The following is a 14,697-nucleotide window of genomic DNA, read 5'->3' as shown; positions in this document are numbered from 1 at the left end:
AATAACTAAATGTTTTGTTCCCTTTTTCTTAGCCCAGATGTTGGACTTTTCAAATTGCCTTTCATTGACTGTCCATCATTTTTCTTGGGAATACTGGACAATTTTGCAGCTTCTTCAATTTGTTTCTTGATGGTAAACAATGCATGAAATCATTAAGTGATATTAAGATTGAAGCAAAATGGCCCGTTGTCATTTTGTCAAGGTGACATGGTCAAAGGTCAAGGTCATGAAGGATAGATTTAAAATCATAATGGCAGATATAATGTAACAACAATATAAAGGAATGTTGAAGGGATTTACCCAAAGTGTTGATTGATGCAGGTGATATATTTGGGTTACATTCGCATTTTCCGGTTGAAACGATGCAGGTGGTGCAGAGACATTCCACGATAAACCAACACACTTGGACCATTCTATAGGGAGAGCTAAAATAAAATGCAGTTTCGGAGGATAAATAACAATGTATGAAGAATATTATGCCCTTCCACGCGTCCACTGAACTACATAACGTGTCTTTAACAAGAGGCCCATGGGCCTAAATGGTCACCTGGGTCCTACAGTATTTATTTGTTGTTGAAATATGAACCAATTTGAGAACAAAAAAGTTAAGTATAATGTTAATTTAAGTTTGTCAGGTCCATGAGCTGATCATTCCTAGACCAAGTTTCAGTTAAATCGGCCTATTAGAACTTAACTTTAAGTTTGAAATAGTTTTTCAAAATGGCGGTCGTGGCGGCCATATCGGATTTCTGATTGACACGAAAAATAACAACACTTTGTCAGGACCATGTGTCGATCATTCCTACCAGGTTTCAGTTCAATCGGCCCAGCAGACCTTGACTTTTAAGTTTGAAATAGTTTTTCAAAATGGCGGCTGAGGCGGCGGCCATATTGGATTTCTGATCGACCCGAAAAATAACAACACTAGTTCAGAGGGATGTCAGTAACCTTCCCATGAAATATTAATGAAATCCCTTTGCCAGTATTTCAGCTGAAGATGAAAATGTAAAATGTTAACGGGCTACAGATTAAGGAATCTGACTTGTGTTTCTTGACTACTTCTGAAAGGAATCCGACTGGAATTCCCGAATTAAGGAATCTAAATTGTGTTTCCGACCTACAGATAAAGATTCCTGACTTGACATCTCTTTAAAAATAATGTGAGGCTAAAGTAGCATCAGGATGTTTGTAACATGAGGAAATAAGTAAACAACAACAGCAAAAACGAAATATCGTAATCATTAAATTTATTCATAAATGAGTGTTAGATGGTAAAACACATACTACATTATAATAGAACAAATGTTGATTAATGGCTGGTACAGCTACTACATTACACAGCTACATAGATTATGACTCGGGACTACCAGCAGTTACCATAATCTGTACACTCCACTACTCACAGCTATGTTTGGCGATACAAAGATATGGCGATTCAATCCCCATTACATAATGTTTACATGTAAATGCATGATACAGATCTTATACAGAGGGTATATGTGACTATTTTTCTATCATAAACATGTACCTGACCATTTATCTGGCACTTTACATATATGTATCTGACACTACACATGTGTACATGTATTTGACTTTCATACATGTGTATCTTGCACATGTATCTAACACTGCATATCTTACATTGCACAGTATACACATGTGTAATGTAATATGCATTGTTCCTGACGCTACACATGTGTATCTTACACTATATACACATAATATATATAAAGTGTATCTGACACTACACACACATACTTTACACTGTATTCCTTTAGTAATAATAATATCATGTCAATGTAATATGTATATTACACTCTGAACTAGTATTCATCATCTTCATCTATTTCCCTACATACTGTAAGGTATGTGTGTAAATGTTACAACACAATCGTAACACAACCAGTATTATGCATACTTGTATGACACTCAAATGCAGCTATCATTTTACACAAACGTACTAAGTGAATTTTTCATATTCCATCGTAGAATATTTTGTTTGGAGAAGTAAAAATTTGGAACCTTGGTTCATATTCTTGTAATTTACAACGGTATACCATACAAGGTATTGTATGATTTATAATTAAGTGGGTTTTGGTCCTTCCATGTAGATTTAGTTACCAAATTAACTCATTCACCCCTGAAGACACATTTGAACTCTTCCAATTCAAATGTTAGAAAAAGTTCATTATGAAATTTCAGGGGTGAATGATTTGAGAGAGTCTGTTTCTATCTCTATAAACCTGTACTCCCAAAAATAGCGTGTACTGAATAATTCTTGATCAGTTTAGAAATAAAATATTTGTGTATCTTGACTGGTTGTCGCATTTCACACATATACACCAGTACCCCTATACAATTGTAAGCTTTGATCTAATAATAAGTTTCAATCATTTACAGTAGTGTTCTCAATTGGGCAAAATACAACATTGCACCAACTTGGAAAATAGAATTATCACATTTTAACTGCATACTTGCAGATCATTCAACTCATTTATCCAAGCTAACTTATACAAACTCATCATAAAGACAAACTTTAAACGAAAAAATTGATCTTCTAAATACGAAAGCTTCGCATTCTACAGCTCAACTACAACCTCTATAAAAAAGTCAATTTTCCACAGGCCCTATAACTTCATTGCTACTAATGTCCAAATGAATGGCTTTCAATTTGCTTTATAAATACTAAAAGGATTGAAAGTGTACAGAACGTGGACAACAATAATGTTAATTTCACGGTGACGTAAAACCTCAATACAATGCCATTTGTTCTATTGACCACCTCTTGTACTGCCAACATTTCCCTTTTTTTCATCTCCATCCTTATATATCCTTCTCCCTCAGTTTATTGCCAAACCCCTTTATAACACCAACATTTCACTGGACAAATGGTGGCAGTATAACAAGGTGTTGCTGTATTTTCACTGGTGAAATATACACTAGGTTCCCCATTCACAGTGCAGAGACACATGAAGTTGACATCCACAGATAGGTTGTCAGAAATTTTAAAGGAAAAAAGTACTCTCGTTATCCCTGGTCATTATAAAATTACAGTGTATAGATAATTTCAATAATAACAGGAATACCAGTATAAGCCATCTAATGAGGTTTTGATCCACTAAGTTTAGCTATATATCACAGAAATAATATCTACCCCACTTTCACTGGAGAGTCCACCACGATCACCGTCGAGTTGGCAGTCCTTAAAAGTGTCATTATTGGTTACAAATTACTCTATCCAAAAATTTGTTGCCGATATCAACAGACTGATGAATGAGTTCTGTTTATCACAAAAATTGATAAAATTTTCTGCAATAGTACATCTTATAATATTATATAGTTGTATTTTGATATTAAAAATATAGCAATAAAATATATTAGTTACCAAGGCCCATTTTCTGATCATGATAACTCCCTAACCAATTAAGTAACCTGTGGTACAGTATTACAGAGGGGGGCAAGGTCTAATTTGACAAAACGCATAAAAATTAAAATCAAAATATCCATAATCAGACTCATTTATCAATGTTAGAAACAAAAATTAACTGAAACAAGCCTACCTAGGTGTAACTGACCATGTTATGACTAGAAAGGTATCAGATCACTACGTATACATGTACAACCCGTTTTACTGACAACTTACCAGTAACCGACATGTAACGATATGTTGTATGTTGGAAGACTTTTACAATTGACTCATTATTTTCTATTTTTCTATACTATTTTGTACAATTTAGCCTAAAAACTAGATCTACCTCCCCTGACATTTGGTTTAGTTTCCTATTATACTACACTGCCATACAAACGGACAGCAACCTATGGTTACATCATATTATGTCTATTATGCCAAGTTTTCCCTAAAATATATTACAAGAGATAGTAAAAAACATTGTTTAAAGAAAAAAATCATTTAAAAAGATATTCACACAAAATCGTTTGAGCATTTGTGTATTGAGCGTACGATTGTTATATCAAACTGTTAGAATTGATCATGATTCCTAGAAAAATAATATGTCCATTCTTGAAAATACATTGAATTTAAAGTCTATTATGATTAAAATATCTAACTTAAAATACACTGTCTAATATCAGCTGTTTGTAGTAAAACTCTTGCCACATATATTAGCACAAATTTATTTTTATTGAGAATTAAATGTTCTCCTACTTTTTAAAACTTCCATAGTTTCATTGAAAAAAAATACATCAAATTTATCTAATTGTTTTAAACAAGTTTAGTCTGATAAACATTTATTGATTACACAATCTGATGCTGAGATTCTTAAACTTCAAGCTTAAATCAACAAGGCTGAGCTATTAACGAGAAAAAAGCAGTATAATAGGGTTTCAAATCAATAACTAGTCCACTGCTGGTTAAGGTGATAAGCACAAGTAACTGGTCATGTTTGCAAAATGCATGATAAAATATTTTGCAGAGAAAGATACAAAGTTAGAATAATCATTCAAACACCATTCAAACGTTAAAAGAATCAAATTAAAAATATGATAAATCAATATAATAATTAATAACTTACAAAATATATATCGGATCATACCATGTGAATACTGTATAGAAAATGTTACACATCTAGGTCTATCTGTAAAATATATGATAAATATGCTGTATTTACAAGGTTTTATACATAACATACGTACAGTGAGTCAATATATAACAAACATACAGCGAGTCATTATGTAACAATATTGCACGCGTGGCATTGCGACACACATTATATTATAAGGCATTTGGTTACAATATTATTGTATACCTGAACATTTTTGCCCAGTCAAATATTTGCCCTTTACCAATAAAATTCATGTTCACCCAGTGTTAATATCACCATTCACATATGTGATCACTATATAATGTAAGCTGTGAACTACCCAATATTCACTCTCATTTGGGAGAGAAAAAAGGCGAAAGTTAAACTGCGACAAAAATATCCTAGTGTACAATAATTACCAAACAATTTGTTAAACTATGGCAATATTTCAATCTACATGTTCATACTGATATACACTACATACAGAACGTTATAGTGTTCGGACAAACTTGCATTGACAGACAGTCATCAAACTGAGGTACTACACATTGAACTCCAGTCTTGACTAGAGCTATATATAATCAAGCTGAGGTACTACAAACTGAAGTTTAGCGTTCTATCTTCTTGACTTCAGCTATCAAGCTGAGGTACTCCAAACTAAACCCTGGAGTTCCGTCTTCTTGACTTCAGCTATCAAGCTGAGGTACTCCAAACTAAACCCTGGAGTTCCGTCTTATTGACTTCAGCTATCAAGCTGAGGTACTCCAAACTAAACCCTGGAGTTCCGTCTTCTTGACTTCAGCTATCAAGCTGAGGTACTACAAACTAAACCCTGGAGTTCCGTCTTATTGACTTCAGCTATCAAGCTGAGGTACTCCAAACTAAACCCTGGAGTTCCGTCTTCTTGACTTCAGCTATCAAGCTGAGGTACTACAAACTAAACCCTGGAGTTCCGTCTTATTGACTTCAGCTATCAAGCTGAGGTACTCCAAACTAAACCCTGGAGTTCCGTCTTCTTGACTTCAGCTATCAAGCTGAGGTACTACAAACTGAACTCTAGTATTCAGTCTGCTAGACTCTCGCTATCAAGCTGAGGTACTACAAACTGAACTCTAGTATTCAGTCTGCTAGACTTTCACTATCAAACTGAGGTACTACAAACTGAACTCTAGTATTCAGTCTGCTAGACTCTCGCTATCAAGCTGAGGTACTACAAACTGAACTCTAGGATTCAGTCTGCTAGACTTTCACTATCAAACTGAGGTACTACAAACTGAACTCTGGTATTCAGTCTGCAAGACTTCTGCTATCAAGCTGAGGTACTACAAACCGAACTCTAGTATTCAGTCTGCTAGACTCTCGCTATCAAACTGAGGTACTACAAACTACTACACTGAACTCTCGAGTTCAGTCTTGACTTCAGTAATTATGCTGACATCTACACACTTAACTGTACCATCTGTCTAGATGTCATATATAATATCATAAGACAATTAATTATCAGCCAGATGCCTGTCAGAAGCTAGTTTTCATTGTAAATACATGTACATGCATTGTTTATGGCAAGAATCGATTTTACAACCTATCTATCAAACTATTGGATGTGATAAGTGACAAAAATTTACATCTACGTTCTAAAGGACTATGTATGGTTTGGGCCTGTTTTGGCCCCCAAATGCATCAAAATTAAAAACCTTTAAATGAAGTTTGAAATGACAGTTTCTTTAATTTCTAATACTTACCAAATATTATTATGAAAATATATATTTATATTTTTAATTATTGTTGCCATGGTAACAAGTTCAAATTTGCATAAATTAGAAAATTTTGAATATTCAGTGAATATTGTGATATTTTGCTGCAAAGTTTTTCTCCTAGAAACTATAGAGCGCATGCTTGAACAAACTTAATATCAAAGGATAATTTGTAGGCACCTGTAATACATCTTAAGGAGAAATATCAAGTTTGTTCAAGAGTGTGCTCTATGGTAGCTAAGAGAAAAACTAGGTGAAAACCTGTCAAAATTGACTGAATAATCAAATTTCAATCATTTATGCAAATACGACCTGGATACCATGGCAGCCAAAATTAAAAACACAAATAAATGTTTACATAATAGTACTGGGGAAGTATTCAAAATTAAAGAAACAGTCGTTTGAAAATTCTATTGCAGATTTATAATTTTGATGGATTTACATAGTCCTTTGAAACTTTCAGCTGTTTATATTATTGTGCATTAAATTTGTTAAGTTTGAAAATATGTGCACAAACCCAATAATCATCCCTGAATCCCTTGGTTTGGAGTATATCTGTCAGGTAATTATATTACGAAATCTAAAACCTAATTCAAAACAATCTATGATTTGGCCAACATGGACTGCACACAATGTTTACATTACCGGTAAGAATTGTAGCCATCTGACCTTCCGAGTACGTACAACCGTACACAGTTAGGTACCAGCTTGTCTCTACGTAGTTATCACGATCACAAATTCACAGTATGGTTTAAAATAAACTTGACTGAAATGTTGCTTAAATAAAATGATTTCTATTAAAAGCATATAACATAAACCACATTACACTTTTCTCCTCACTGGGGTAATCACACCTTGTCTACATTCTCGTCCCAGTCCAGTTCTAGTTCACTCTTACTCCCTCCCTTTCTTTCAGTGACAAACAAGTCTCGTACGTCTGTTCAGGCCGACAACCTAACACTGTAATCACACACAAGGTATTGTTGATACTCCAAAAGATAGCATTAAAGTAACAAACCAGTCACCCATCTGGATCTTCAATAATAACTCAAAATCTGTTTGACTACATCAATGATACTAGTATTTACACTAATATTTCAATCTAATTGGCCTCCACTCTTTAACCACTGTAGACCACAATGAACTCATCCACATGAATGCATGGTAGAGTCTACTCAAGTGACATAGGGGTGAAAGGGTTAAGCTTGGACAACCTTCCCTTTCTGGTATCATTCCTAGAGTGTACAACTGAACCTTGCTGTTCAATACAATGATAAGGAGCTAACCAGAACAAACAACCCATCGTTCTCATCAACATGTGGTTCCTCTCACTCTGTCCCCACACATCCCATAATAGTCTAGTACAAACCATACAAAAGGTATGTTGTTCAGCACCATATGTGTATCAGGTTATACATATATATATATACAACTCCAGCAGGACCAACACTCAAACCTAGTCATTACTAGTGTCTGCAGCCCACTTGTACATCTCAGTAACTACAGATACAGAAAATTCACCAATCTTACAGTGCCACGCTAACAAAAGGCACAAATGATACATATATCTACCGATATCACTGGTCCTTCAGTGACTAGTAACACTAGAAAAGCTAGTGTATTCAACTTCTGTTTCAAACATATCTGTTATAATTATGAATTCAATATCATCGCTCAACATTATTGCTAGTTAAAAATATAATAAATGTAAGCATTCGTGATAAAATTGCGTTACTTATACATGTACTGCAATAGGTGACAAAATAACACTTGTTGCGTCGCCTTTTTGTCAACAAACAAAATTTTAAACTAAATGGGAGGACCCATCTTACCAAGACTTCCTCTTTATCCACGTGTGCAAAGCTATGTAGAGTCCTAACACCAATAGCATGTCTTCACAACATTTCAATTTTGGAATGGATAGAAAATTGCACTATGAGAAGATAAAAAGTTTTCTACATTTAAGACGTAATATCATTCTGTCTCCAATACTTAAACGTTCGTAGAGAGCTTATTATGCATAACATGCACATACAGCAAATCAAGAAATGCACCACCAGAGACCTACAAGCACAGCAGTAAAACATTAGCCATAGATGTAGGTCAACACTTTGCAAGTTTTTACTACCTACACTTAATCAGTCACATTTTATGTTAAAATTAGAAGCAAACAAAAATAATAACTATCAAGAATACGGAATGAAATTTAGTAATACATATACTCACACTAGATATAATACAAAAAGAAAAGAAAAGAAAAAGTATCAACATGTAGAAGAGGTTGAGTAACAAGAACAGTGGTAATGTGCAGGCCTGCTTCTCATGTCTAGTACAAGGTAGGCAAGCTACGACACAGTCAATGGAAGTGGCAATAACATATTTTAAAACATTATTTCATATTTATAAACGCAATTAAGTCCCACTTTTTGGCCTGTATCTCTGCTCTGTCAGCATTTAAAAGTAAAAAAGCCGGTTAGCTCAGGCAACTTGACATGATCAGGCATATCACACAAAAGGAGGCAACTTTTCCTTCTTTGTACCAGACCCTGCAGTCTTTCCAGCCACCTTGCGCCCAGCACCTTTGTTATCTTTCTTTGGACAATCCTTTGTTTCAGGAGATTTGCATGTATGTGGAGACTCTTGAGGGACTGGCTCTCCTAAAGAAATGACCCCACTAGTACCTGTGGAGGCGCGTCTGTAGGCTGTCAGCATTACTGGCTGTGATGCGTCAGACACAGACTTTGCTGCTGAGTTTTTCCGCCTGCCACATGTAGAGCAGGACATTTTTTCTGATTTAGAACTACTGCTAGTTACTGTGGTAACAGGAGTTTTGCGGCCAGAGCTAGAGCCAGAGGAAGTAGACCCTGTGGGTGTCTTCCTGCCAGAGGCTGCCACAGTCACAGTACTAGTGGGGGTTTTCCTTCCGGACATTATACCAGACGCAGAGCCAGTAGGAGGCTTCTTGTCTGTAGTAACTGTAGTAGGTGTTCTCCTGCCTGTGGTTTGTGGGGTGGGACTCACACACCCTGAGCCTGATGTCCCTACACAAGAACCAGCCTTTACAGGATGTTTGGTTGTGGGAGGTATGGGTGAACTCTTCCCGTTAGCAGTACCAGATGCTCCACCAGCTGAAATGGACCTGTGCATAGCGCCCCGGCCTCCTGGCATGATGGCTGCCTTACCCATAACAATGCCACTTGGACCCTTTACAACTTTGACCGGCTCCCTAGAGGCAGACTTTGTGGTCTTCACAGTGGTTCTAGCAGTCCTCGTCTTCGCATCTTTAACTGCTGGTACCAGGGGCAGACTAGGCACACTGACAGCTGGAGTGGTGTCTGGTAGTACTGCCTTAGAGGGTGGGACAGCAGGAAGGGTCTGAGGAGGTCTTGGTGGCGGGGTCTGTGTTATAGATGGTGGGGTAGCTACTTGTGTGGCATTCTCTGACTTGGTTGCTTTTGTAGATACCGGTGGAGTCTCTAAACAACCTGGGTTTTTATTAGAAGGATATGTCTTTGGAGAAACAGGTGGTGGGCTCTTTGAAAATGGAAGAGTTTTAGGAGATGTAGGCGTCTTTGATGGTGGAGGGGATTTGGGGGTAGAAGGTGTCTTATAAGGTGGAGGTGTTTTTGGGGATGGAGGAGTCTTAGGTGGTGGTGTAGGAGTAATTCTACCAGAGGTTGGTGGTGTCTTTGGAACAGGTATGTGAGTATCCCTGGGTGATGGGGGAGTTTTTGGAGGAGTTTTGAGCATTGGGATATGAGACAATTTAGGTGATAAAGATCCATCTGTTACTTCTGCCTTGCACGGTTCAGTATCTATGATCAGTGTGTCTTTATTGCAGTGTGAAGGTGAAGTGCATGTGGCTGAAGACTGATCTCCATTTGTGGATCCTACAAGTCTCTGTGTCACAGCAGGGGAATTAGGGGGTACAGGGGTGGGTGAAGCTAAAGGTGGGGACTCGGAAGACGAAGGGTCTGTTTGTTTAATGGTAGATGGGGACATGGGTGTAGGAGAAAGAACTTTGGCCTTCAATGGCGATGACAAGAGAGAGGGATTGGAGCACACCTTCAGGGCAGTGCTTGTCTGTATCACAGTCATTTCAGCAGCAGGGAGCAGGCCCTCCTTACAAGGTGGCATGGACTTAGCCTGCAAGGAAGGGGTATCAGATGGCAGAACACAAGTTAAAGACTGACTAGATGGTGAGGCTATACTGGGATTGGATAATGCTTCAGATTGACATTTAGTGGAGGATGATGGGTCCAAGGCATCGTATGTACACGTGGCTCGAGGACCCGATGGCATAACTGACGGCCTTGCATGTGCTGGCCTGCAGCCCTGACCAGTTCCGGACAGCTGTGGACTGGACACTCCAGATGAAAGTCCCAACTCTGTATCCTTACTGGAGGCACACAAGGAATCTGTGATAGACTGGAACTCAAATGACTTGGATTTTCTAGGAACAGAGTTGTATCTACCATCTATCTGACTCAAGGTACCTTGGCAGGTTCCCTTGGGGGCGCTCAGCATGGCTGACAAATTCCCACTCAGTGGATATGCAGCACAAGGTAAGCTTGGAGTTGAATCAGCTTTCTTAATGTTAAAATCTTTTTGGCGAGGAAGAATTGGTGAAAAGTCAGGAAATCCAGTTCCAGACAATAAATGGACACGCTGTCTGGGTAGTGATATCAGTTTCTTCCTGAATTCTGGGGACATGTCTGAATTTGCAGCAGACGAAATGTCAGAGTCAGAGGCTGAGGAGTGACTAGAGAATGACAAGGAAGACTGGTCACTTTTGGAGGACTCCATAGACCTACTGGATGTCTCTGGCCTTTCCATAGAGACATTTCCGCTAGTATCATCTGCCTCAAAAGACAGCGTCTGACAACTTTCATAATCATATGAAGGTGTATTTGGCACAAAGTCTTCAGACAAAGATGCTCTACCCAAGCTAGGGTCAGACACAGCCCGTTTATCAGGGCTAAGGCTCATCCTAGCTTTCTGTTCACTCTCCCCGAAATGGTTGTTCGGTTCAGGCTTTTCCTTAATGGTGAGATTTTTAAAGTGATCAGATCGACTACAAAACAACTTGTCACCTGTAATAGCAGTGTCCCTCAGACTCTGAAAAGAAGCCAGTGGGGGTGTAATGGCTGTCTGACGCAAGAGGAGTGGGGAAGACAAGGGACGTGGTGATATCCTTCCTGTCTTGCCTGTCGTGTGATCAGACAAGGAAAGAGATTTTCTGGAGAGAGTCGGGGAGGGACTTGTCTTGCGAAGTCCATACGAGGTGGGCAAGGATGATTGGAGAGACATGGAGTGGCGGAGCAAAGCTGGGGAGAAGCGAGGAGGAGTGGGTGTGAAGGGTGGTTTTAGATCACCATCATCTGACTGCACTGCCTGCTGCCTTGACAAGGTGGGTGACGAACGTGGCTTTACGGTTGGGCCTGACACTGACAATGTGTCGGTCTCAGTCAGTGCGTGTCTGGGGTCCAAGGGCCTACTGGGACTCTTGGGAGGAGGCTGACCAGAGAGACTGGTACTTGATTGACAAGGCTCAGCTGCCCAGGTGCGTGCAGACCAGGATGAAGATAATGATGGAGCAGGCTTACTTACTACAGACTGTCTCGTTACACCTGGGGACACAGGCCGTGATTTGATGACCGATTCAGACACAGCATGGCGAGATAGGGTTGGGGATGGAATTGAACGCATAGAGGCTACACCTCGAGCTAGAGATGGAGATGCAGGGACTGACTTCTCTGATAATGTACCTTTAGCAAAAGTGGGAGGACTTGATTTAGCTGATGATGATAGTTTGTTGGCAAGGGTAGGGGAGGGAGGTGTTGATTTAGATGAAGATGCTAATTTGTTTGACAGAGAAGGGGAGGGAGGAGTTGGAGGTTTTGATGATGAAGATAAGCTAGGAAGAGAATGGGATTGTGGAGAATTCTTCTCAGATGTTTTGTGACGTGTAAAGATTGGGGAAGGTGGTGATGGTTTAGTGGCTGATGCTGTTGTACGCCTGATGAAGACGGGGGGTGATGGAGGGGTCTTTTCTGGTGATCTTGAGATGGAAGGAGAAGGAGGTGGGGGTTTGTTGGGGGGTGATGTTGAAGATCGTGCAATAACAGGGGAGGTTGGTGTGGGTGAGGACCTGTCAAACCGAGGCAGGGTTGGAGACTGAGGGGTGGGGCTCATGGAGGGGGAAGAGGAATTCTGTCTCGATACATTGGGTGAGCTGGAGGGGGACCCTGAACTCTGTCTAGACAGAACCCCAGGAGATTGACAGGCTTTGGAAGAGGAATCTTGACTAGAATTATTGACATCCGCTTTACTTGACTTATTGCCACTTCCATTACTACCAAAACTCTTAGCTGTTGCTAACATAAAGGACTGTATAGATGACTGGATGGATGGGCCCACAGACTTGAGCAAACTTTGAGCATTGCTACTTGAACTCTTAGGCTGCAGAGCCCCAGGTTTTTTGGCCTTGTCGGTATCTGCAGGGAACCTTGACTGTACACTTATCTCTCCAACTGGACTGCTGTCAATGATGTTGATGGTTGGGACGGCCATCTTCCTGGAGCTGCCTGGAGACAGAAGCTGGGAAGCCAGTTTCAGCAGCTGAGGGGGTGAAGGTTTCCCACTCTTTGACGATGGTTTGGGTGCATTGATTGTACCTAGCTCTGCCGGACCTCCTGATGCTTTTCCTTTATCTGTAATTAAATAACACAAACTTTAGACACATTGGCCGTTATTCTTTTACTAGTGTCAGGCTTTCACATAAACTTTTTGAAAGCTACAATTGTTATCGTATCTCTGAAATTAAACTGATTTAAACACAAACTGAAATAGGCACTGTTCACAGTAAAGGAAGCGCATCATATTATTTTTTGTATATATAAAGTAATTGAAATTGAAGAACAGAGATAGAAATTAGAATGAAGAAAGACAACATAGATAATTGAGAAACATAGAACTGGTAAACCAGTATTTATATGAAGTCTGATTAAGTATTCCGTCTTTGCGTATTGCAGAGTTATCTTCTCTTGGGAGCAGGTATTGATTGTTACGTCACTTGTTTGTGAGAGTAACGTCATCAATTTTTGAGAAAACGACGTAATTTTCTCACACAAACCAATGACGTAACAATCAACACCTGCTCCCAAGAGAAGATAACTCTGCAATACGCAAAGACGGAATAAAAACACCAAGGAATAACGGAAGCTTTCTCGAGTATGTTATTAGCATGTTTGTTGGGAACAATATGGTGCCAGTGCATGTGTACTACCAGGTGCATGGTAAACCACACAAAGCAGCGTATATATCGCAACACGGAGGTCACAAACAGTGCACACCCCCACAGCTATTGTTTGTGGTATCACACACAGAGCAGCAATACTAGGGTCATACCGGTAGTAAATACAAACACAAAGTTGTCCTTCTGTTCCCGCCTAATTATAGAGATGGAACTTCTTCTGTTCAATTCATTGGATCACCATATTTGGACCATAGAAGTGTATTCATATCTTACTTATATGTACTTTTCATAAAAAAACGTGTGTACTCCACAACTCTGTTTATACTATAGATCTAACTATATATATATTATATACCATAGAATTACATATGAGGGCAAATTTAACATTTTGTTATGATAGGGAGTACTGATAAAATAACTTATGTAAGCCATTGATGAAAACACTATTCTTCATTTTATCAATTAAAGACATTCGGGATGACGAAGTGATGGTACATGAAGCTGAACTGTTATTATAAATATAGCATATATACGTGAACACTGCTGTGGTGGGATCTGTTAGAGAGGGTTAAAGGCCATTCCCTGGAGAAGTTGTATCCACTGTCATGCCATCTAGATAAGCAAACAAGACATTCTTTTCTTCCCAAACAAAATTAATTTCAATTTTTTTCTCAATCTTTAATGAACAGATTTAAGCTGTTACACTCTTCCTCATGATACTTCAAACCAATTTTCTTGAATTTTTTATTGCTAATATTAAAACCATAATGGAATTCATTATACAATTTATTATGAGTACATAGAGGATAAAATAGCACAGAAACTCCATACACCTGTTACAGACATCATCACCACTCTTATCATAGTATACTGGGTTTGGTAATATATCTAGCGGGCATGCAGGACATTATACAAAATCTATTAAGTGGTCATTCTGCATGCTCTGGCCAGCAGCTATGGTCAGTCGGTGGTCAATGTGGCTTACCAGCACTGGTCTAAGATGACCGATGGCTAAGGGTGTACACTTTCTTACCTACAATGACCATGTGGGTACAATACATGTTACATTCCTGTTCTTTCTCATGTCACATTCTCAAATCTAATAGAGAAAGGCATATCAACTACAGTCTAGCATAACCAATGT

General features: G+C 38.8%; 1 protein-coding gene across 3 annotated transcripts in view; it reads right to left on the bottom strand.

Annotated features, from left to right (window-relative positions):
* Positions 1-6,514: 6,514 nt before the first annotated feature.
* Positions 6,515-14,697, bottom strand: part of LOC110443656 (mucin-5AC-like) — a 46,731-nt gene continuing 38,548 nt past the window's right edge. For all 3 annotated transcript variants that reach the window (XM_021488009.1, XM_021488012.1, XM_021488010.1), the window contains one exon: positions 6,515-13,008. In XM_021488009.1, coding sequence (XP_021343684.1) covers positions 8,801-13,008 — 4,208 coding nt within the window. In that variant the 3' untranslated portion in view covers positions 6,515-8,800. The remainder of the gene's footprint in view (positions 13,009-14,697) is intronic.

This window comes from Mizuhopecten yessoensis, unplaced genomic scaffold (assembly GCF_002113885.1).
Source record: "Mizuhopecten yessoensis strain PY_sf001 unplaced genomic scaffold, ASM211388v2 scaffold716357, whole genome shotgun sequence".
NCBI classification, from domain to species: Eukaryota; Metazoa; Mollusca; class Bivalvia; order Pectinida; family Pectinidae; genus Mizuhopecten; species Mizuhopecten yessoensis.
This window is presented reverse-complemented; position numbering and strand designations above follow the sequence as displayed.